The sequence below is a fragment of the Melozone crissalis genome, unplaced genomic scaffold (assembly GCF_028551555.1).
Source record: "Melozone crissalis strain CALT ecotype California unplaced genomic scaffold, PUWL_Pcris_2 ptg000014l_1, whole genome shotgun sequence".
Lineage (NCBI taxonomy): Eukaryota > Metazoa > Chordata > Aves > Passeriformes > Passerellidae > Melozone > Melozone crissalis.
In genome coordinates this window covers 262806-286043 of record NW_026535792.1, presented here as the reverse complement: position 1 = coordinate 286043, position 23238 = coordinate 262806, and the positions used below count along the sequence as shown (strand labels likewise).

At 56.6% G+C, this 23238-nt stretch overlaps 2 protein-coding genes across 4 annotated transcripts in view; one reads left to right on the top strand and one right to left on the bottom strand.

The window, feature by feature from the left end:
• Positions 1 to 1188: 1188 nt before the first annotated feature.
• CKMT1A (creatine kinase, mitochondrial 1A) lies at positions 1189 to 10271 on the bottom strand. The gene is made up of 9 exons (XM_054272871.1): positions 9976 to 10271; positions 4732 to 4930; positions 4301 to 4396; positions 3967 to 4188; positions 3384 to 3469; positions 2339 to 2462; positions 2074 to 2208; positions 1636 to 1761; positions 1189 to 1431 (listed from the first exon to the last, which is right to left on the bottom strand). Exons 1-9 carry the CDS (start codon positions 10122 to 10124, stop codon positions 1315 to 1317), a joined length of 1254 nt encoding a protein of 417 aa, XP_054128846.1. The 5' UTR covers positions 10125 to 10271; the 3' UTR covers positions 1189 to 1314.
• A 651-nt stretch (positions 10272 to 10922) lies between these two features.
• Positions 10923 to 23238, top strand: part of PPIP5K1 (diphosphoinositol pentakisphosphate kinase 1) — a 42650-nt gene continuing 30334 nt past the window's right edge. The window contains exons 1-15 of one of the 3 annotated variants that reach the window (XM_054273111.1): positions 10946 to 10966; positions 13493 to 13699; positions 14488 to 14649; positions 14914 to 15088; positions 15557 to 15752; positions 15845 to 15935; positions 16926 to 17011; positions 17246 to 17400; positions 18383 to 18484; positions 18768 to 18929; positions 19975 to 20096; positions 20559 to 20660; positions 21368 to 21454; positions 21894 to 21969; positions 22481 to 22590. In XM_054273111.1, the coding sequence (XP_054129086.1) occupies positions 14942 to 15088; positions 15557 to 15752; positions 15845 to 15935; positions 16926 to 17011; positions 17246 to 17400; positions 18383 to 18484; positions 18768 to 18929; positions 19975 to 20096; positions 20559 to 20660; positions 21368 to 21454; positions 21894 to 21969; positions 22481 to 22590 (1436 nt within the window). In that variant the 5' untranslated portion in view covers positions 10946 to 10966; positions 13493 to 13699; positions 14488 to 14649; positions 14914 to 14941. Of the gene's footprint in view, positions 10967 to 13492; positions 13700 to 13728; positions 14650 to 14913; positions 15089 to 15556; positions 15753 to 15844; positions 15936 to 16925; positions 17012 to 17245; positions 17401 to 18382; positions 18485 to 18767; positions 18930 to 19974; positions 20097 to 20558; positions 20661 to 21367; positions 21455 to 21893; positions 21970 to 22480; positions 22591 to 23238 lie in introns of those variants that run through there. The other 2 variants (XM_054273112.1, XM_054273110.1) reach the window with 2 other exon arrangements.

Genomic DNA, 23238 nt, shown 5'->3' with positions numbered 1-23238 from the left:
AATTAGCGCCCAGAACCGAGGCCAGCGACAGTCGGCTCCGTCTGGCGTCCAGCCCCGGCGGCCGCAGCGGGGTGAGCGGGCAGGGACCGGGCAGGGTCCCGTGCCGGAGAGGTATCAGGTGTGTCACAAGTTGTCTCGGCGGTCTGCGGGACGGGGGTCTCTGGGGCTGCCGGTGTCGGAGGAAGGCTGGGAGCCGTAGCGAACGCGAGAGCGGCGGGGGCTGGAGCCGGGCTCTGGGGCCGTACTGCGGGAGTTGCCGGAGCGAGCACTGCGGGACCTCTCGCTCGCTCCTACTGCCCGTAAGACGCAGGAATGGCTGCTTTCCTTGCCAGCCCGGGGATGCTGCTTCTGCTGGTCCTGCGGTACCCCAACCCCAGTGAGTGAGCACGGGCCTCCGGGAGCGCAGCCGCCGCGGGGAGATGCTTGCTCGAGGGCCGGTTCTGCTCCCTCCGCTCTAGAGCCGTTCCTCGCTACTGCGCGGGCACAGGGAACGACTCCCAGCACTGACACCCGCTCCGGTCACTGACTGGGGCATGTGCTCTGCTCAGCCACCAGTGGCTGGGACCGGCCAGCCCCCGGATTGGGGGTCAGAGCTATGGCTCAGAGTGAAGACTCCTCTTTGTCCCTGCATCCTTATCCTTGTAGCAAGCCTGCCACAAACCTGCTATGGGACATTGAGCAAGAAGCTCTGAGGGAAGGTGCAGATTGCACAGGCAGTGCAATGTTGCTCTTTCCTGCAGCCTGTGCTCCAGGACCTGCTCCAGGACAGCAAGGGTGCCATGCCCTTGAGATCCTGGTGCAGGCACTGCCCATCCCAAGTAGGCTGGCTGCAGCCCATCCAGGATCCTGAGGACCATGGGGCCCACTGGCTCCTGCTCTCCTACTGCCTGGGTGCTCAAGACACATTTCCCACTGGAGTGCCTTCATTTGCCACAGACATTCCAGAGTGTGCTGCTCGGTGTGGGACCTGAGGCCATGCAGTTCTTCCTGGCCCTGCTGCACTGCTCCTGATACCAGCTGGGAGGTGGCCGGGGTGGATGGGATGGGGCAGGGCGTTCAGAGCACATGTGTGGTGATTGTGAAGCCTTGTGATGGAGGGGAAACCCGAGCGGTGCCTCTGCAGGGGGACGGGGCTGGGAGGTCAGTGGGGTGCTGAGTGCTGGAGTAAGAAGAAGCCGGAGCCACAGCTACAGCAGCGCACGTTTATGGGGTCTGACCTGACGCATTGTGGGTTACAGGATGCAGCACATGCTGGGCACAGAGATCGCACAAGCTAAGGGGGACCTGGGTCCCAGAGCGCTGCCGTGGTCCCGCTCAGTGCCGGAACTGCGGCAGCGGCGGCGGGATGCGGATGTCCTGCCCCTTCTCCAGCCGCCGCTCACAGTCTATCAGGTAGTTCACACCATCGATCACCAGCTGCACCAGTTCCACCTGCACAAGCACAGATGTGGTGACTGAGGGACCATCCTGGGAGCCACACCACTTGGCCACTCCTGCTGCATGCAGGGCAGGCACTGCCACTCCCAGCACCCACATGCTGGCCCCAGCACACGGCCCTGGGGCTGCATGGGCACCGTGGGCCCCTCATGCAGACACATTCCAGAACCTCCCTCCCCAGCTCTATCTGGCACCCACCTCTGACTTCCCCAGACGGTCCAGGTTGGAGATGTCAAAGACGCAGCCTTTGGCTGCAGTGTCCACACCACCCGTCCCACGCTTCTGTAGCCGGAGGTTCTCTAGGATCTTAGGGAAGCGGCTGTCCTGGTGCCCAGAGAAAGTGTCAGTGCTCAGCAGGACCAGCAACAGGGGAGTCAGGGCTCTGTGGCCGAATGCTCCCTGGTGCGGGCCCCTGCTGCTCACAGGCTCCTGTCAGTGGGTCTCCAGCCCTACCGGAGTGCTGCCCTAAGCAGACCCAGGCCTCCCTGGCTAGGAATGCAGGCAGGGGCTGGACCCCACACCTCCTAGGGGAACCTGAGTGTGGCCCAGGGCTGGGTCCCATGCTGTCCTGCACCTTTGTGGCTGAGCTCCCCACAGTCCCAGCCTGGCTCACCACAAAACTGGCCGTGGTAATACCTTGCTGAGCAGTGGCAGCTTGATGTGGACGCCTGCTCGCAGCCCCGTGCCCAGGTTAGAGGGGCAGGTCAGGATGTAACCCAGCCGCTCGTTCCACATGAACTCCCAGCCTCGCTCCTGGATTAGCCGCTCCACCTGAGTCAGAGGCACAAGCAGTCACTCAGCCCTGGCCAAGGATCGCCCAGCAGAGGGCCAGCACCACAGGAGCTCTGCTTGCCCCTCTTTGCCTGTTTATGAGGCTGGCACAGCAGAAGCTGACACTCACCTCCTTTAGGCCCCGGCAGAACCGCTCAAAAACGCGCTTCATGTTGCCCCCCTTCTCCATGGAGATGATACGTGTGTGGTCCTCCTCATTGATCCAGATCAAGAAGGTCTTCTGGTGGTTGTGCCTAGGGACAGGGCAGTGTTAGGCTGTGCTGGCAGCTTGCAGAGACCCTCTGCCCACTCAACTGTGCCCCTTCGGCCCCTGCCACTGTGCTACCAGTGCTGCCCTTGGTTCCCACGTGCTGAATGCACCAGTCTGGGCAGCCGGGGATGCTCCTGGAGACGGGCCAGTGCCCATGCACATGTATCACTGCTGCTGATGGGAGCTGTCTCCAGTGCCCTGGGCACAGGTGGGTGCCAGCATGGTGGTGACCCAGCCTGGACTGGAGACGGGAGCACGGCTCCTGCACCATGCAGGCACTGGGAGGGGGCTTGTGAGGCATGGAGCGTGCTCTGGAGGGCTGGGCTAGGTGCAGCTGAAGCTGGGAACCGTCTGTGCCCTGGAGATATTTTCCATGTGAAGGCACAGCGTCAGCGAGGGTGGCATGGGCGGACGAGTGTGCCGGCTGTTGCTCTGCAGGAGCGTGGGATGTTGCATGGCTGTGCAAAGATGCTGGGAGGGAGCAGTGAGATGCGGCTGTGGCAGGGCAGGTTTGGTGTCACATAGAGTGTGCAGAAGCCAGGAGGAGTGCTGGGGATTGCCCAGGGAGCAGAAGGCAATCAGAGGTTTTTGGCAGCCTTAGAGTGCAAGGTGCTGCAGGATGGTGAGAGCAGGCAGGATTCACAGCTGGCACTGGCTCCACAGTCCCTCTTGCCAGTACAGTGCTGTGTTTATGTAGGGAACAGTAGACTGCTGACAGTGATGCACGGAGCTCCCAGGTGAGGCCACAGAACCCATGGTGAGCACGGCCCAGGGGCACTGGTGCCATGTGCTAGGGTCTGTGGTGTGGCAAACAGGGGAAACGTGGGTGGCAGGGCTGAGATGGATGGAGCAGTGCGTCCCCCCCATTTCTGCCCTGCTGCCCAGTGCCAGGGCAGAACCTCACCAGATCCCTCGGGCGTCAGGCCAGTCCCGAGCCATTCCTGCTGCTGTCAGGAGCGGGGACACCGGCTTGTCAAAGAGGAAGTGGTCCTGGAGGGAGGCAGAGTTCATGGGCTCACCCAGGCTGCATGGCTGGAGCCAGGGCACCCTCACTTGTTCCAGTACTCCCTGTCGTACTGGTCCCATCTGCCATGCAGGAGATTCACCACAGCTCTCCCAGGCAGGGCACCCAGGGGCTTGCCTTCCTGGCCTGGGAGGCAGAAGGTTGCCGGTGCACAGCCCACCCTGTGCCAGGGGCTGGTGGGGCACCAGCTGAGTGCAACAAGACTGCTTTCCTCTGGGCATGGGCAGGGAAATGGAGGCAAGAGTCAGAGGCGGCCATGAGCTGCTGGGGCTCAGTTTGGGGAGCTCCTGGCTCACGAGGGCTGAGCAGCACTGTGTTGTCGGGCTGCCTTGCTAGGGCAGGGCTCCCGGTTGAAGACAGCAGAGCTGTAAAAAGAGGATGCAAGCTGCCAGAGAGGCAGTGCCAGGAAGGGGTCCTGCTCTGCATGCACCCGGGGGGCTGCTGGGGAGCTGCGCTGACTCACGTCAATGAGCTGCTGCTGCTCCGACTCGGTCATCTCGCTGAGGCGGTAGTAGCGGCCCGCCAGGTCCCCGGTGAGGCCGCTCAGGGCGTCCACGGCCACCTTCTCCACCTCGCGTCTCTCGGCGCGGGTGCAGGCCGGCGGCAGGCTCAGGCCGCGGATGCTGCGCCCGGTCCGCACCCGGGACGAGAGCACGTAGCGCTCATCAAACTGGCCAAACTTTATCTGGAACAGACAGGAGCCACAGGCTGTTCATGGGCGGCCCGGGGCTGTCAGGGCCCGACCCCAAGGCCCAAGGAAGGACACCCCGTGCAGCACCGCTGTCCAGCTTCTGCACCTTTGTGCAATCCAGGTCTGTGACGTGCTTCATGGTGCGGGGGTTGTATCCGTTGTGCCGCTCCTGAATCACAGGGTCAAACAGGTCGGCAAACACCTGCAAACAAGTGGGACAATGTACAGCCGACCCAGGGCTCCATGAAGCCCCTGCCACAAGCCTGGCAGGGCCACGCTGCCAGTATGGGGGACAGTGTGTCCTGCAGTGCAACGGCAATCCACAGGGCAAGTGGAGCAGGAGGCTGCAGGGCTCCAGCAACAGCTGCTCCAAAAGAGCCCTGTGTCCTGCAGGAGCACATGGAGGCTTTCCAGGGGCCTCTCCAGCTGCTCAGACTGGGCGAGAGGAGGTGGGCAGTAATGACCCAGGCTGCTGGTTGTACCATGGGTACTGGGATTCCTCTGGATGCTGCAGGCAAGGCTCTGGCTGCCACTTACCTCATAGGTCTCCTCATCACCAGCTACAATGCCCACAGTCTTGATGAAGGGATGGCCAGGGTTGTCGACGCCAGTCTGAATGCACTGGTCCAAGGTCCAGCCATTTGGGGTTGCCTTGTCACAGAGCCTGGCGTAGATGGCTGGTGTCAGGTTGCTGGCCATGCAGTTGTTGTGCTTCCGCAGGTCGGGGTACTCAGCGCTGTGAGAGGAGACACCAAGGAGTTCTTTGGGGCCAGGGGACCCCAGCACTTGTGCCTGTGCTCCACAGAGACTCTTGGTGCAGGTGTGGGCAGGGGAGCTCAGGGAGGAGTCAAATACTCTGCTTATCCACAGCAACTGGGAGCAGGGAGGGAGTTACAGGCCTTGCAGGGCAAGGGCAGGGAGAGGCCAAACCCAGGGCTGCCACTGAACCAAGACAAGAGTCCACAGGCAAATCTGGACCAGTCCTTAGGGAGCGGCTCCTTATCAAACACATAGCAGGGCCCCAGAGCGGGAGAACCTGCTGGGTGAGCAGTGGGGCCACGTGAGCCCATCCCCACACTGAGCTGCCAGGGCAGCTGGGCTGCAGAGTGGGGTCCCACTCCCCTTGTCCTCCCTGGGGCTGCCCTGATGCCAGCTCAAATGGAACGAGGCTGCTCCTGGTCTGCTGATGCAGTGGGCAGGGGAGGGAGGACATGCAGTCTGCAGGGTCCTGGCTTGCTTGACCCTTGGACCCCTGCCCCCCCGGATGCTGTGGGGCAGGAGATTGGCTGACCCTGATCTGCAGCCAGTGGGAACAGCACAGTCCCAGTGCAGTTTATTGTATTAGGGGGATGCTTTCCTCTAATCAGCTTAGAGGGAGGCTGTCTCTTGACCTCATTCCCACTTTAGACAGACTTTGTACTTGTTCTGCACTCACAGGGAAATTGGCAGGGCAGGACCCGCTGGCCTTGGCCAATCTCTCTGGAGGGTGCCTCCACTCACCTTAGTGGGACGGGGCTGGCCCTTGTCAGCCCAGGAGACCACACTGGTGGCTGGAGGGGGTCCTGCATTCCTGGGGACGCCCTTCTGAGAGATGCTGCTTTGAGGGTGACATAGCTTGGGCTGGGAGTCCATGTGGGAGGAAAGGTGCCTGGGCTGGCATAGGTCTGGTCGTTGGCAGCAAGTCAGGCATCAGCACTAGCAGCGAGTCCTGGCACCCCCTGTGCTCGCTCCTGCGCTTGGGCTGAGTGCTCACCCTGGGCATCGGCTGTGCTGCCAGCACCAATCCTGTGCTGCAATGCAGAGCCCCGTGGCTGCCACTGCCTCCTCCCCTGTGTCTGCAGGCCAAGGAATGTGGCCCTTCGCCCACAGCTTGGCTACTGCTCATGGCTTCCTGTGCTGTGCAGAAACAAAGGGAGCTAGGGCTCCCAGTGCATTGTGTGGGGAAGCACTAGCACTGCTGCCTGGACCAGCAGAAGGAGGCATTTGCTCCAGACAAGAACTGATCCCAGGGTTGAGGGGGCTGAGGGCTGCTCCCAGCCCACACACACACCTGTGCCCTGTTGAAATGATCCAGACAAGAGGCTGACGTGCCATGCATGGGATGCAGTCTGCCCTGGCCTCCCTCACTGCTTCTGCCCCTGTCGTCTGCTGGCCACTGTCTCCCCTGAGTGACACGCTTGTAAAAAAGGCATTTGCTGATCAGAATGGGACCCTTGGGCAGGTTCCTCCACTGCTCCAGCATGGTCATGCTGCTGGGCATGCCGGGACCACTTGCTGTGCTTTCTGTGTCACAGAGGATGCCCAGGAGCAGTAGAGGTCCCCAAGGAAAGCCAGCTTACTCCCAGCAGGCAGGAGAATGCTACGGGTTGAAGCATGCTGTCTGCCACAGCTGTCTACACCTTCCCTGAGGGGCTCAGCATGCAAACCGTGGGACTCCAGGCTCCTGCCTGCAGGTGCTGTGCCTGCTGCAGAGCTGACTGAGCACCTGGTTGGAGCGCACCCACCCCAAACAGCCCCAGACCACAGCCAGCAAACTGGGGCAACCTCTCTTCAGCTTTTCTAGAGCACCTGAACTCGGATGGGTGTTGCCAGGAGCAGCTGGGTAATGCTGGGGTGAAGGTCCTGAGCACCTGGCGCTGTGCTCGCCGTGGTGCCACAGAGCTGCTGGGGGAGGCTGTGTCCAGGCTGGCACTGGAGGGCTCTGGCAGTGGCACCACGCTCCCACCATGTGCTCAGGGTGTCCACGAGTCCTCTGGCATAGTGTCAGGATGATGCTGCACCCAGGCTGCTTTGACCCCTTGGTTTTGGTCCCCAAGGCTGGTTTTAAAATTATGACCATTTCAGCACCATCTATTTTGTTCCCACAAAAATTTTGTTTTGTGCCACAGCACTGAGCGATATCTTAAAAGTCTTTTCCATATCTTAAAAGTCTTTTCCAAGCCCAGTGACTCCATGATTGCACGGTTCTGTGTACTGTGGCTCCTGCCCAGCTGCAGAGGCTGGAGCGTGGATGTGTGCCAGGAGTGCAGCTCAGCACTGGCGCCCACGCTGTCCTGTGCTCACCTCAGCCTGCCGTCCTGCCCCTGACCTCGGGCTGCAGCTGCCCTCTGTGCCCTTGAGCCGGCAGGTGCCTGACCCCGAGCAGAGCTGCTCAGCAGCCAGCAGGGATTATTGCTCCATTGTCCACTGACTGGGCAGCTTCTCCACAAGTGACGACCACCTGCACCTCCCCACAGCTCTTCACCTCTAATGTGGCAGCTGCAGTCCCTTCCTGGCATCACCAGCCTGAGGAGCCCAGGCAGTCGCAGGCACCCGTGGCCTCTGGAGAGGTGTGGGGGTGTGTGGGGTGAGCAGCAGAGCCTGTGTCATGGCATGGAGCTGGCAGCTGGCAGGCAGCCAAGCACGAGGCTTGCTTACGCAGGGAGGAAGGGGCTTGGGCTTTGCCTGGAGGGGCTTTGCAGGGAGCCCCATCGTGGTGGCCCAGTGACAGGCCGTGCCTGTCACAGGACCCCCCTGGCAGAAGGCAGGGGTGGCAGTGCCTGTGCCCTCCCAGCGTGGCCATCCGTACCACAGGGTCTCTGAAAGGAGGCTGCAGACTGTTGCTCAGACCCCTCAGGGCTGCCGCCAATGTCTCTCGGTTTTTAACTTAGAGATTGGAGGGGCAAAATCCTCCGGCAAGTCAGCTGCCGAGTGAGGGATTGCAGCTCACTCCTAGGGTTCCATCCAGGTGCTTTTCAAGTGTCATCACTGTCACAAAACCATTCCTATCTGAACAGAACCCCCCAGGAGGCTCATTTTAGAGCTTCTCAGCCACAGCCTCGCCTTGACTTCATCCCCTCCTGACCTATGTCTGTGTCTCTGCAGTTGTTCGGAAAGCTGGAAAACACCCCCCTCTTGGGACGTAAATAATCAATAACATCCGGCCTTTGTAATTCTATTAACTCAGTCAATTTCTGTCTCCGACTTTCTGTAGCCCAACGCAGCTTGCCAGAGCCCCAGTGCCAGCTCCTTGCGAGCCCTCCACATGCCCAGGGTTCCCAGTCTGCAATGCAGCACAGCAACACACCGCTCTGACTGTCGGCATTTGGTGCAGGGATGGCAGCAGCTGCTGGTGTTCGGAGCAGCAACGTGCTGCCTCCTTCCCACCCCGTTCCTTCCCTGTGCACAGTCTCTGCTGGTGTTGGGATGGGCAGGAAAACTCACTCCTCCTTTTCCTGGCCTGCCTCTAGGATGTGCTAAGCCAAGCAGCTGTTGCCAGCACAAGGACAGGCTGGTGGCCACCACATCCCTCTCCCCTTCTGGCCCTTGCCCTTGTGAGGCACAGGTAGTTACTGTGCCCAGTCCTGTGTGGCACCGTGCTGCTCCATGGTCCTCAGGGCTGGCAGCACAAACACTGGGCAGGACCAGCCTCTGTCTCCTCCACCCCACTTGCCATGGCAAGCCATGGAGAGTGGAACCGTGAGAATGTGAGGCACTTGGCCCTCGTGGGCTTCCTGGGGCAACAAAGAGCCATTTGGAGGGGAGTGATGTGAAAGCTTCTGGTCTAGAGCTTGAACCTTAGCATTGTGCTGCAGCTGCGACACTTATCTGGCTTAAGGGATCAGGCGCTGGGTGTGCAAATAGAGCCAGGGCTCTTGCAGAGCCAGCATTACCTCAAAAGCACCCCTAAGCCAGCCTGTGGCTGTGTATGCGCCCACTTGGCCCAGCTCAACCCTGTGCCCACCTCCCACAACTCCTGACCGCGCATCTCATTGTCATCCAAAATCCACACATGGGGCTGTTTGCTCAGCATCCACAGGCCCCTCCAGCTCTCCCTTTAAAAACTGGCCCAGAGAGGGAAGAGGCAGGACCTGCCAGCAAAGCTTTTCTTTTCAATAGAGGAGTCCCTGTCCCAAAGGGAGGCACGTGGGAAGGCTGGTACAGCCAGATGAGGTCGGGCCAGGGGCTGCTCTGACACCAGCTCCCACAGTTAGAAATCCTCGGTGTTCTGCCAGCAGGACAAAATGGACCCTTTGCTCCATCCCGTTCCTAGCAGGACATTGGCAAAGTCTCCCTGGCTTCTCTTGGGCCGAGCCTGGGGTATGTCCCCACCGGCACTGGCGGTCCCAGCACTGCTGTCTCCCAAACAACCCCAATCTCTGCCCTCCGGCCATCCCGGGAAGTCCCCCGGGACCCCAATCGTACTGTCAAGCATTTGTCCCCTCCTGCTCCCCCATGTCCCCGGCTGCAGCGGCTCGTCCTGGTACTCTGGGACCACCCAGGGCAGCTGGCAGCTCGGGGCTCCCTGCCCGGACCGCAGCGCCCCGAGCCAACCCCCGGACACGGGAATGTGCCCGGGCGGCCCCCGCAGCCTCACAGCCCCTGCCGGCGCGGGTCCCGCCAAGGAGGCCGCGGCACTCCCGAGGAACCCCGCAGAGCCGGGACCCGCGCTCCCTGCTCCCTGCGGGACCGCACCCGGCCCGCGGCTGTGCCGCTGTCCTTGTGCGCCTCGGGGGCCGGCGGGGCCGCTGACCAGCAGCCCGAGGTTGATCCATCCAACGCGGCTGAGCCCCTGCGGCCGCTCCGTCCCCCTCCCGGCCCGGGGCCCCGGGGCCGGTTCAGGGCCTCCCGGTCCTTCCCGCCATGGACGAGCAGCGTCCATCGCGCCGTCCCCACGAGCTGCCCCGGGACCCGCCGCCCAGGCTCGAGTCGGGGGGCGGCCGCCGCGCCTGCCCCCGGTGCCGGTGCCGGTGCCGCAGGGATCGTCCCCGCCCGTGCGCCCTCGCCGCCCGCGCGCATTACCTGGGCGGGTATCGCCGACGCTGACGGTCGCCCGCGCTGACCGAGTCCCGGGCGAGTAGGAAGCCGGCGGCGAGAGAGCCGGCGCCCACCATGGCCAGGAGGCCGGCGGAGCGGCGAGAGGAGAGAGCGCGGGCGAAGGTGCTGGCCATGTCGGAGCGGCGGAGCAAGCGCGCCGGGGCGGGCAGCGGACGTGAGGGGAATGGGAACGGGAATGGGAATGGGAACGGGAGCGGCGGCGGGGCGCGCGGGGGCGGGGAGCCGGCGGGGCACGGGGGGGCCTAGCGGCACCGCCACCTGCTTGGCTGCCCCGCCCCGCCCCGCCCCATCGAGGCTGCCGCCGCTTTCAGCACCGCTCGCCGGACAGCGCCGGAGGGGCGGCTGCGCCGAGACCGGCCGGCTCCGCAGCGGGACCCACTCCTCGGAGCCCCTCGCCGCGCCCTGGGGCGGGTCGGCGCCGCCGGGTCAAAGTTCGTCCACCTGAAGCCGGGAGCGGCGACCGCGGCTCCTCGACGGGATGCGGCCCGCGATGGGTCGGAGGGTCGGGGGGCCTGTTCTCGCCGGTCACCAGCCCTCCCGCAGTGCCCGCCACACCGACGGGGCCGCACCGGTGGGCCCCGGAAGTGCGCTGCGTTCGCTACCGCAGAACCCCGAGGGACGGGAGCTGTTGGCGCAGACTTGCGCTGCTCTGGGACACGGGAAGCGGCCGCCCAGTAGAACCGTGCGCCCAGCCCGGTACGGCCGCTGCGGCCGCCTGTCCCCCCGGTGCAGGCGCGCGCCTACCGTTACAGCACGGGCCCGGCGTGGGGCCCGCGCCCACGTGCGCCCGGCCGCGCTGCATCTCCCGCAGACACCGCCAGGCGGCGCCATGTCGTGCCCGCTCGCGTCCCGGCCGGCCCGCCTCCTCCGCGCCGATTGGCTGCCTGCGGCCGTCAGCAGATGGTGATTGGCCGGCGGCAGAGCCCGCAGCGCAGGGTGCGCTCGGAGGCCGCAGGTGAGCGGAGCGAAATGGCGGCGCCTGGCGTGGCGCCCCCTGCTGCCGCCGGGGGGGCAGGGGCGGCCGAGGGGCCAGGGCCGGGGCCGGGTCGGGGAGCGAAGCGAAGCAAAGCGCAAGGCGGGGAGGGGTAGGGCGGCCGATCGCGCCGCTGCTGGGCCCCGTTTGTCGGCGGCTGTCGGGGAGCGCCAGGTGGGCGGCAGCGGCGGCTCCACGGCGAGACGCGGCCCGGTCCCGTGCCGCCTCCCCGGCTCGCCGCCGCTCGCCTGTGCCCGCCGGGCCCGGGTCCGGCCTCGGGCGGCGCGGCAGCGGCGGGCCAGGCTCGTCCAGGCCGCTCGGGGCCTGTGCGTGCCGGCGCGGGGCTGGTGCCTGCCCGCTCTCCGGGCAGCGGCGGCTCGCCCTTTGCGGGGCTGCTTGAGGTCGCGCCGCTCTCCGGGCCCGGTCCTCGCTCCCGCCTGTGCCTCTGCCCCGCTCTCCGGGGCCGCTGTCTCTCCCGAGCCTGGCGGGCCGGTGTTTGTGAAGCCGCCACGGTGTGCGCGGGGTAGAGCGGCAGCAGCCCCCCGCAGTAAACCCTCAGTGATAGCGGCCGTGTCGGAGGAGTTCCCGGTGCTGAGGAATTTCACGCTCTACAGGTCCCACGAGCGTGATTAAATATTTCGTTACGAGCAGCGTCGGACGCGGCGGGGCCTCGCCGCCGTGCGCGGCACGCACCGCTCGGTGTGCGGGGCAAACCGAGGGGCTGCCCGGGGCTGCCGCCGCTCCGCCCTCCGCGCTCGCAGCCCGCGGGGCGTTCGGCTCCCCGGCAGCGCTGCTGGCATCCGCTGAGCCCCGCTGCGCCTGCCTGGCTGTGAACACGCCTGTATTACCAGAACAGAGGGATTTCCCTGATACACCGTGTCCAAATAGTTTTAATTATTAGCCCTAGGATAGGTGATGTTTCTGTTCTGAAGCAATAAAGGGCCCATGAGAGGAGCACAGCTTTCACCATTTTAAAGTATGGAATTAACCTTAATGCAAACAGCCCTTGTAACAGTGGAAGTAACTCTCCGTGTGTCACTGGTCATGCAGAGGTGTATTAGTGGTCATGCATGCAAAGGTGCTTCACTGCTCAGGGCCTAAGCTTTCAGGGTTGGTTTTTTTGGTCTGGTTGGTTGGTTGTAGGGCCATCAGTGGTTTCAGATAGTTCTACAAGACAATGCCAGCATAAGTGTTTTAAAATGCCAGCTATGTGTATTTTTAGAAGTCGTGATCCTGCATGTACTTGACCTGGCTTGGCTAGGCTGTGGGTCTCTAAGTTGGATCATGCTTGCAGGCTTTTTGCTTGCCAGGGTAATCCCAAATTCCTGCCACTGGTAGTGGTATAAGTCATGTTCCTGTCTGTCAGCCCAGCACTACAGGCACTGCACCTGCATCTGCACCTTGTGTTTAAAAAATGAAATGAAACAAAACCCTGACGTGCAAGCCCACTCTTTGATTGGTTAATGCCGCACTGAGTACAAAATACAAGACCTAATCACATATTCTCACCTTAAATGCCTGGTACCTCAGAAGCAGGGCACGAAGAATTTCTTTACACTATTAGCAACCTTATCTGAACAGCACCAGAATGATCTGCTGGGGAACAGGAAAACAATTTCCTATGTAGTTTCTTATCTCTAATACAGGGCAGTCTAGGGAGCTGAAACAGTCCCAGGCCATCAGAGGCAAGGTCTGTGGCTCCATTTAGGGTTGTGTGTCAGCAGATTTGGATTGCTGATGGGGTAATTTGGTAACCTTTGGTATGACTGTGCAGCAGATCACAGCTGCCCTTCTTGCAAGTGCAGCAGGAAAGTCTCCGTGTGTAGCGACTGGCATGTACTTTCTCCTGTGTGAGAAGTGTGGGCTGTGTGCTGTGCAGGAGCCTGTAAGGGTTCTGTGATGGCATTGCCACCCTGCTGGCATGTGGGCCCCGTGCCAGTTCAACACTAGAGCTGGCTCAGGTATGGTGGGCAAACTTCCTGTCACTGTCCTTAGATACCAGAATAGAACTCCGCTCGCCTGTGTCCATTTAAGAGCCACAGTCTGAGTTTTTAATGCCTTAGTTGTGCCTGTAGCTAAAAGTTCTGTTCATCAAGAGTCTGTAGTTGCTTGGTATAAGTCTATGGTAAGGAATGTACTTTTAAGAAAAACTAGAAGAAGGTTCCAGTTAACCCTCCCCTCACACCTGAAATCATGAGGCTTTCCTTATTAACATCATGGGCACACCTGTGCTATCAGTGGCTGTCAGCTTCAGTGAGGCTCTGAGTTTTTACTTGATGTGAGTATGATGTGTCACGGCCTTGAAACAGAGCTACAGAGCAAGGAAGAGGCTTTGTCCGTGGGGTAGGAGGAGGAATATAGAGAAGTTGTTGCTTTCTGAGTTCTTGGGGCAAAGGTTTTCCTGCTGCTTATCTGTTTTTTTTCCAGGAGAGAGGGGAGATTAAGGATTGGAGAAAATAACCCTCTTCCTCCTTTTGCTTGGTTTGCTTCACTTCATTAAATCATCAGCCTTCAAGCTGATGGTATACCTGCCAGGGGTTCATTCTGCACTGGTATGCTGAGGCAGCAGGACACAGGCATGAGAACAGTTCCTGAGTATGGTGGGAATGCTACTCTTGTCCTCTGGAGATAGCAGGGCTATGTGGAGTGCACAGTAAATGCCTCTAGAGCCTGGTCTGCCAGCCCTGTTCCTCCCACTAGCAGCGAGCACCGATGGTGAGTACCAGCTCTGACTCGTGCTGCTCCAGGTGTGTCAGTGCCAGGTGTGTGCTGTGCTTTGAGGGTTTTGTGGCAGCAGCAGCACTGGGCTCGGTGCATGGGGCTGGGATGGAGGAGGACGTCCTTGGTGTGGTATGTACAAAGTCCAGGCTTGCTGTGTCCCCTTGTGTGGTTTCTGTTGGGTCGATGTCTGCTCCCCCAGTGGATCCTTATGCAGGAGGAATGCTTTTGGCTACTTTATAATAAGGAAAAGCACAGTGAAAGACACCTGCTTGATGCTGGGTGGAGCTTAGGCCAACGGTGAACAGCTGTGTCCTTGGCATGGATAGGTCACTTGAATGGTGTGTTCGGACTCTGTCTCCTCTGAGGCAGGCAGGGCTGCTCTTGTAGGTGGCACTGGAGGACATGATCCTTTCCTGGTGTTTCTAACTCATAGCATGTATTCAGCAGCTGGTCAAAGGAGGTGATTGTTCCATTCTGCACTGGTCACAGCACTAAGCCTGTCTAAGTTGAAGAAGCCTGTGGACAATGCTCTCTGGCACATGGTGGGGTTTTTGAGATGTCTGCGCAGGGCCAGGAGCTGGACTCAGTCTTGATGGATCCCTTCCAACTTGGTGTATTCTGTGTTTCTGTGGCAGCTTGCAAACCCAGACATCCTGACCTGTAACCCAAACTGTTGCTGATGCTCCCTCTGTGTCGTCTTTCCCTGCCATAGAGTTTTCACTTGTTTTTCCTCCTCCCTGCAAACTCCTTCACCTCTCAAACTGTTCTGTCTGTTACTGTAGGTCTTCTTGAGCTGAAAGGATGAAAATTGGCAATTGGAAAATCACTGTCACTGACCTGAGCTTTATCCTGACTTCTGGAGTCCCAGTTGATGTTGTTGGGCATATGAGTCTGCAAGAGTGTCCCCTGTCCATGATTTAGGCAGCGGTTGGACATGCATCATTGTAAGGGTTACATGATTTCAGTGCTGGTGGTAACGCTTTCCCAGTGCGAGGGGGTTAATTGCAAAGTGGAGCTGCTTATCTAAATTGATCCAGAATTCCAAATCCCCTCCCACCCTGAGAATGTCTTCTTGTTCCCCGTTTTTGTGCTGGGCAGCACTGTCCCTGGGTTCCCTCATGCTGGCTCAGTCCCTGCCCTCCCCACATGGTTTGCTTCACCGTGCAGCTGCCTTTGACCCCTCTCCCTTTTGCACTCTGTGATTCCAGAGCGGGATGGTCGCCCACCAAAGCTGCAATGTCGTCCCTGACGACCTCCAGTGAGGGAGAGAACTCTGCTCCCAGGTTTGTTCTTGGTTCCAGAGATGATGAGACAGAATTTCTGGGATCAAACATGAAGACAGACGAAACTGATTTCTTTGAAGATGACGAAGAGGAGGAGTCGGTAAGGGGGTCCCAGCATTCTGGGCTGGAGCACCTGTGTGGGATCCCTGGGTCTCAGCCAGGTTTTGCATGGTTACTGCTGGGGCTGCAGGTAGTTGGGACTGCAGGGGACACGGCAGTGGCATTGATGACAGGACACATTACATCATGCTGCTATACTCACTGCCTCGGGAAATCCAGCTTTTTTGCTTGCAGATCTGATTTGAGAAAACTAGCGGATTCCTTTGTTCTAGAGACTTAACCTCACACTCCTGTAAGTCTTTCTGTTTCACCAGGGAAATTTTTGGGGAAAACTCTGGCATGTGTGAAAAGGGCAAAGGTGTCTCTGCAGAGAGGAAACATTCATTTTTTCTATAACCTCCAGGAGCAGGATGCAGAAAAAATGATCTCTAGCTCCTGTCTGCTTTTGGCCCCTATTCAGTGTTATATTAAATGCTACTAAACCGATCTCTGTCTTCCTCTCTGTCAGCCTCCGGAACGGCAGATCGTGGTGGGAATCTGTGCCATGACCAAAAAGTCCAAGTCAAAGCCCATGACACAGATTCTGGAACGTCTGTGTAAGTTTGAGTACATCACAGTGGTGATCATGGGGGAAGATGTTATTCTGAATGAACCGGTAGAAAACTGGCCCTCTTGTGACTGCCTGATATCCTTCCACTCCAAAGGTAACACATCTCTAGCAGTCCTTAGCCTGCTTGAGCTGTGGGCAAGGGATTTTCCTTTCAGCTCTCCCCTCTGTCTTCACCCTGTATTTCAGGATTCCCTCTGGATAAGGCAGTTGCTTATGCCAAGCTGTGCAAACCATTTCTGATCAACGACCTTGATATGCAGTATTACATCCAGGACAGGTGGGTGTCTGTGAGACACTAAAGCCCCTTCCCTCTTCCTCTGATTCTTCTCAGCATGCTGTGGAATTCTAATTTTTCTGGTCACAAAGGAGTGAGATGAGGAGGAAGGGGACCTTAGCAGTGGCTTTTTGGGGTTTCTCCAAAGCGTGGAGGTGAACGGCTTTGAGGGTAAAACCATTGAGACCATATAAAATCATGCTTTGTTTTCTGGTGTAAATGTCCTGTAAGGAGTGGCTGGGATGTAGGGAGTGGAAGAGTTCTCACAGAACAAGGCTGCCACGACTAAAGCAAAAAGACTAGTCTCTAAGCAGGAGAGCCGAATGGTGAGATGGGACTCTGGGTCAGAAATTGGGAGCAAGGTTGGGTCAGAATCTGTGGAACCTGTGTTGTTCAGACACGTGAGGTTTCTCAGTCCTCTGTTGGTAGAGGCCACTGGCAGCCGTGCACTTGGGCCCTTATAGGCAGGCTGCTTTGGCCGTGTGTGAGTAGGGCTCCTAACAGATCCTAAACCTCCTGCCCTGTCTTTGGGGTGGTGAGCAGTGTTATGTGGGTGCTGGCAGGCATCCCAAGGTGTAACTAGTGAAAGAACTGGGATCTGCCCCTTGGCACAAGGTGAAAGAAGGCTCCTGCTGCTTCTGCCAGGCCTGGGCACTGGACAGCTTGGCATGACAGGGCACTCTCCAACAGGAGGGGTCTGGGCAGGTGGTGTGTACTGGGTGTGCTGCTGTGCTTTGGGCACATGCTAATAATTGAGCATCCATGTTTAGGCCAGGTAGAAATTTACTGTGGGCCATCTGTGTCCAGAGCAGGACTACAGCAAACCCTTTAGCCTGTAAGACTTGGCCAGAGAGCATATGCTACAAGTACCTGCAGTCTTGATGCTTATTTGTGTTCATCTGACTGTGTTTCTCATCAGTGGGAGTGAAGTCTTTCCCTTGGTGTGTACTGAGGACCTTCCAAACTCTTCTGATGCTCTTGTGTCCTCCACAGGCGTGAAGTGTATCGGATCCTTCAGGAAGAGGGAATAGACCTGCCCCGCTATGCTGTGCTCAATCGAGATCCTGACCGACCAGAAGGTCAGTGTCCAACTTCTGCTGAAAGCCATTTCCCCAGGCTCTGCTGTTTAGGATAGTCTGCAGAGGACAGATACTGGCAGTCCTCAAAGAGGTCTGGCTCCTAAGTCTCCCGGGTTTTTCTCATGGGCAAAGGTCCCAGCAGCAGAACCGACTGATGGGCCTGGAAGGGGCTGTGGCTCTGCACTGGGACTGTGTCACCTTTCCCGATGTGCTGCTGCTGTGCTTTGTCTTCAGAGTGCAACTTGGTGGAAGGAGAGGACCACGTGGAGGTAAACGGAGCTGTGTTCCCAAAGCCATTTGTAGAGAAGCCAGTCAGTGCTGAAGACCACAATGTGTATATTTACTACCCGACATCAGCAGGTGGGGGCAGCCAGCGGCTCTTCCGCAAGGTGAGGAGGGGTCTCCAGGGCTGATGTTGGAACCAGCAGATCTGAGGCTCGTGTGGCTTCAGGAGGGAATGTTGGGGCAGGGGAAGGGCAAAGGAGGGTTTTGTGTGGGGGAACTTCAGACCTTCTTGGAACTTTGAGTTCAAGTGCATCTACCTGGGAACCTCAAAAGGACATATTTTAGTGGTAGTGCTGACTTCACCTTCCCCATCCTCTTGGTGACATTTATCCTGTAGTCATGGAGCACTGTGTCCCTTTCTGAATTGCATGCTGATTTCTCCTGGGTTTATCACGATGAATTTTTCTAAAAACCTACATTCCTTTCATTTAACATCATTCTTGCCCTTCCCATTTACTGTAGCTTGCACACGTGATAAAAGCAGCATTTATTCCTAGATTTCACAGGAAATCTGCCCTTACTCATGTTCCCCACTTTTCCAGTGAACAGTAATAGGTGTGATGTATTTTTTTCCAATCAGATACACATCTGGCATGAATAAACCTAAAATGATTGTTCCCTTAGGTAAGATACAGGTATGCCTCTTGAGTCTGTATCCAAAGCCTTACTACAGATGAAAACAACAACATTATCCTTGATGTATATAAAATCAGTCATGGTTGTAGAAGGAAATGAAATTATCACCTGTTATAATTTATTTTCATTTGCATGTTAGTTAGGCTCCTTACCTTGTAGTATTTTTTCACTTTTTTTTGTTCCATGTCCTTGAAGTGATTGGAGACAAATTAATGGTCTATAATAGCTTTTCTCCTCTTTAAAACCTGGAAAATGACATACCTGCTGCCTGCATTCTGGTGTCTTTTGTCCTTCATAAATAAGTGTGCTGTAACATCTGGGGAGCCTGAGATGCTGATCCATTAAGTCTGCTAAATTCCCTACTTATGGGATGAAACTTCTGCTTTTCTGCTTCCATCTAAGAGAAGGATCCCCGTGCTCTTCCCTGAGGTGTTTATTCTGTGCTTTCAGATTGGAAGCCGGAGCAGTGTGTACTCCCCAGAGAGCAGCGTGAGGAAGACAGGCTCCTACATTTATGAGGAGTTCATGCCTACGGATGGCACTGATGTAAAGGTGAGGAAAAGCCTGGCATGGTGCCTTCCTTTGTCAGGCTTGGGGGAGCTGAAAGTTCAGCTGCTGTGCTTAGTCCTGCATAGGCTGTGGAATGTGTGTTCAGGCTTTGAGGTGCTGGCTGCGCAGTTTGACCCCCAAAGTGGGGAGCGGGTGCTCTGTGAATCACGCCAGGAGGAATGTGTGAGACCATCTCATCTCCTTTTCTGTGTCTGCAGCAGGAATACCTGCTGGAAGCTGCAGCTAGTGGTGGTGGCTGTGTCAGGTGCGCTCGCTCCCATTGCAGGTGTACACCGTGGGGCCGGACTATGCCCATGCAGAGGCTCGCAAATCCCCTGCTTTGGACGGGAAGGTGGAGCGGGACAGCGAGGGGAAGGAGATTCGCTACCCGGTCATGCTGACTGCCATGGAGAAACTCGTTGCCCGTAAAGTCTGCGTAGCCTTTAAGGTCTGTATTTTCTTTCCTGTGCAAGCAGGACTCCACAAAGGTCTGATATGTGTCAGGATTGGGATTAAAACTTGTCATCGTGGCATGTCTCAGGCACGGCAATCCTCCATGCCTGGTGCCAGTTGTTGGTCCTGCTGGCTGTGGCACTTTGCTGGGCAGAGGTGACTGGGAAGGCAAGAGGGCCTGCAGCAAATGCCCTTTGGGCTGGTCGGTGCCTGGTGCCCCACATACATCTGAGCATTCAATACTGAATCCTGAGCATGCTCCCTGTCTGACCTGTGCTCATCCTGTCTTGACTTATTTCCTGCTTTTGTTTATGTGGAAAATTTGGTCTTATTTTCTTGGGGTTTTTTTTCTTTTTTGTGTTTTGGTACTTGTGTTTGGTTCTTCTGTTTGTTGGCTTTTTGTTTGTCTGGTTTTGGTTTTTTTAGTTCTTGGGTTTTTTTAATATGGCTCTGGTGCAAATTGATGTTTTATTTTAGAGTTGGGTAGAGTGAGTAAGAGTCTAGGTATGGTTCCATGACATGTTCAGCAGTATCAGTGGAAGAAGCACTGGACTCCTTGTTCCTGCTCCATCTGGCAGCCCGTGTGGTTGGGCTGATGCAGATTTGGTCTCTTTTCTACCTTGTAGCCTTTTCCATTTAGTGATGGGTGTATTTGCCTACTGCACTTCTTGTCCATGCTTGTCAATCTGGTTCAAAATTATTGGATCTCAAAGGAAGAGCAGGATATCCAGGAGCTGCTCTATTTCAGGTCCTTAGAGCTCTGGGAAGTCGGGGGTTGGCCCTGATGGCTTCCTCTGGGGGTTTGTGGTTAGGGCCTTTGGCTCAGCAGTAAGGGGGTAAAGGGCTGACTAACAGCATGTCTTCACACTTGTTGTAGGCTCGTGAGGTGGGCATGGACTGGAGGATGGCTGTAGCATCAGCAGGGCTGAGCTGGGCAGCGTTGGCTGGGTCTGTGCATGCCCTGCTGGCAGGGTCGCTGCTGTCCCCCTCTGCTTCCTTCCTGCGTGTCCAAGTGCCCTGTCCTCTGCTTCCTCCTGCAGCAAACCGTGTGTGGCTTCGACCTCCTGCGGGCCAACGGCCACTCCTTTGTTTGTGATGTGAATGGCTTCAGCTTTGTGAAGAACTCCATGAAGTATTATGATGACTGTGCCAAAATCCTTGGGTATGAGCAATCTGAGTTTTGATAAGGTGGTAAGGTAACTCACAGCAAAGTAAAATGAAATATGGAGTCTTGGTCAGTATGTCAGAGAAGTCTGTCAGTGGTTCATGCGAGTCACTTGCTCAGCAGGTGAAAGCTTGGCTCTTGGAGGAACAGGTTATTTTCAAGCCCTGGAGCTCCTGCCTGCAATGGCATTAGCTGTCTTTGTCTACAGCTAGATATATATCTAGATCTTCCAGGACTTTTCATTGCATGCTGAGCCCAGTTGTGGTATTGGTGATGTGGGGAAAACTGGTACCCCTTTGGGGTGCCCTAACTAGCGCACAGTGTGGTAGGTGCCTCTGCAATGAAAGTGAGGGGAAATTCTGTGGCTCCCTTCACATCTTTCAGCAGGACTGCTAAGGAGGAGGTGGAGAACTAAGGGAATGGATTTTCTTGTGAGTGTTGTATTTTGATTTCTTCCAGAAATATAATCATGAGGGAGTTGGCTCCCCAGTTTCATATCCCCTGGTCCATCCCAACAGAGGCAGAAGACATCCCCATTGTCCCCACTACTTCAGGCACCATGTGAGTACCTGCTGTCTTCTCAAAAGGATGCCAGTGTGAGGGACAAAGTGTGACAAACCCTGTCCAAGGGCCTGACACCACTAGCGGCATGGCATCTTCCAGCTGCTGTGCTGCTTGCAACCCTGAAATGCCCGTGGAAAGGCTTAGCTATGCATGTGGAAGTTGTGATAGGTTGGAGAATAGTTGTAGGTTTGATGAATGCAGATGAGCAGTAACTGAAGAAATAACAGAAACTGCTTGCATGGCTTTCAGAGTCCAAATTCTTCATCAGGACAGGAAACAGATCAGGACAGATGCTGTAGCTGGCTGCTACATGGAGAAAGTGCATGTTGAGCTACCAGTGAAATAGGTGGAAACACTTAGTTGAAACATTCATCATTACCAATATGCTTGGCAGCCCCTCATTTGATACCTTTGGCCTTACTGGTTTTCTAGCACATAAGGCTAAAAGATCAAAGGCAAAAGTTTCTTTGTGATCCTTAGCGTACTTGTACACCGGTATGAAACCCCTCACCTCAGCAGTGACTGCAGAGCTCTGACTCCCTCTGCAGCTGTGGCACTTGTGTCTGGTTTAGGCTGGGAGAAATTCTAGCCCTGCTGAGGAAAGCAGGTGTCAGAAGAATGGAACTGAATGAGCAATGGGAAGCTCCTTCCTGGTGGCAGTTCTGGAGTGTAATGGCACATTTGTCCTCTTTGCCTTTCCCCAGGATGGAGCTTCGCTGCGTTATTGCAGTCATCCGTCATGGAGACCGCACCCCGAAGCAGAAAATGAAGATGGAAGTGAAACATCCCCGGTAAGAGCCAAGGGGAAAAAGTGCTCTGCTCCTGGAAAAGGATGAGGGCCTATTCTCTAAACCAGAAGCAGGAGCAGAGGGCTGAGTGCATAGGAGGCAGTGTTTTTCATGGCCCATCCAAGCAAATGCTTTCTGACCAGTTGAGAGAGCCCCCTTTCCCCACAAGGATCCTGACACCTTTTGTGTGAGCACTGGAAGGGAGAATGAAGGTGTGGTAGGTGCTGAAAAGGGAAGTGCCTCACTAAATGGGAAGCTAGTATCTGCTTACTGGTTGTATTTTGAAAAACACTTGTTTTTTCAGAATTTCTGAAGCACAGGGAAGAGCCAGCAACCTGCTGGTTCTCCCTGAAGAATAGAGACTGAAGGCACATGTGGGAATGACCCTCCTTGTGTTATGAAACAGCAGAAAATGGATCAGCATTCTTTTTTGTCTGTTCAGGTTCTTTGAATTATTTGAGAAATATGATGGTTACAAGACAGGAAAGTTGAAGTTGAAGAAACCAGAGCAACTACAGGTGAGGAAGTGCCTTCTGGGGTTACTGCGTGGAATATGCAGGTAATACAGATCCTGGTGCGAGGCAAATCTTTGGGAGAGTACAAACCTCCAAGAGGGCAACAGTGGGTCACACAGATGCTCTGTGTCCCATTCTGCACCCTGGGCCCCCTCAGCTGGGTGACAGCAGGAGAGCAGAATGGAAACTTCTGCTGCCTGATGCGCAGGCTGTGCGATGGAGATGACCTGATGCAGCTTGCCCACCAGGCTGTGGTTGCCTCTGGTGACAGATGGGTCCGTGCTAAGGAGCGGGGCAGTTGGAGGCACCTGCTTGGTTCTCAGCAGGGCTGTAGTACAGCATGAGGATGAAGCAAACTGCAGTGTGGAAGCTTGTCCTGCCTGAGCTGTGTCTTATGAAATGACATACCTCTGAGGAGCATCTGCACGGACCTGCTTCTGGGTGAAGCTGTTAGGGGGCCTTGCAGGAGTCCACTGGTGAGTCTGAGGCAGAATTGCTCTCTGCTTTCCCACAGGAAGTGCTGGACATTGCACGGCAGCTTGTGGTGGAGCTGGGAACCCACGGTGATTGTGAAATCGAGGAGAGGAAATCCAAACTGGAGCAGCTGAAGAGTGTCTTGGAGATGTAAGCATTCCTGTCTCGGGGCACTGCGGGTTTGCCTCAGAGGATGTGATACGGAAACAAGCTGTGCTGCTGGTGCCCAGAGATGGGGGGCTCCTCTGTCCCCTGCTAGTAACTGTACAGCAAGGGCACCATGTTCCTCACTTCTTCTCCTTGACATCAAAACCCTGCTGATCCTTGTCCCAGGCGTGTCTGGTGTTTGGCTGAACTACTTGAGACAAGACTGAGCTTTCTTTGCTGCAGGAGAGGAACTGGGGTCCCTAGATGGACTATGTTGATGTGAAGCATTTTGATATGATTGGAATAAAACTTGTTTTAAATAAAGTTGTCCTGGTGCCAAAAGTTTAGCAAAAAAGAGCTTGGAAAATGTGAAAAGATGTTTGTGTCCTCTGAGGTTTTGTACAGTCAAAATAAAAATGTAGTGATATTGGCAATTTCTAAACAAAACAGGGTTCCTCTCAGGCTGCAGCTGGCTATGGCACACACAGCCAGCATCTGTGTTCAGGCCGTGTCTCTGGAGCACAGAGGGGGACTTTTTGCTGTGATGACCTCCTCTGCTCTTTCTGCTCATCATGGTTATCCTCAAAGCATCTGTCAGAGTGGTTTTTTCTGTGATCTCATTAATCCACTTGTTAAAGGTGTAGATAAGAG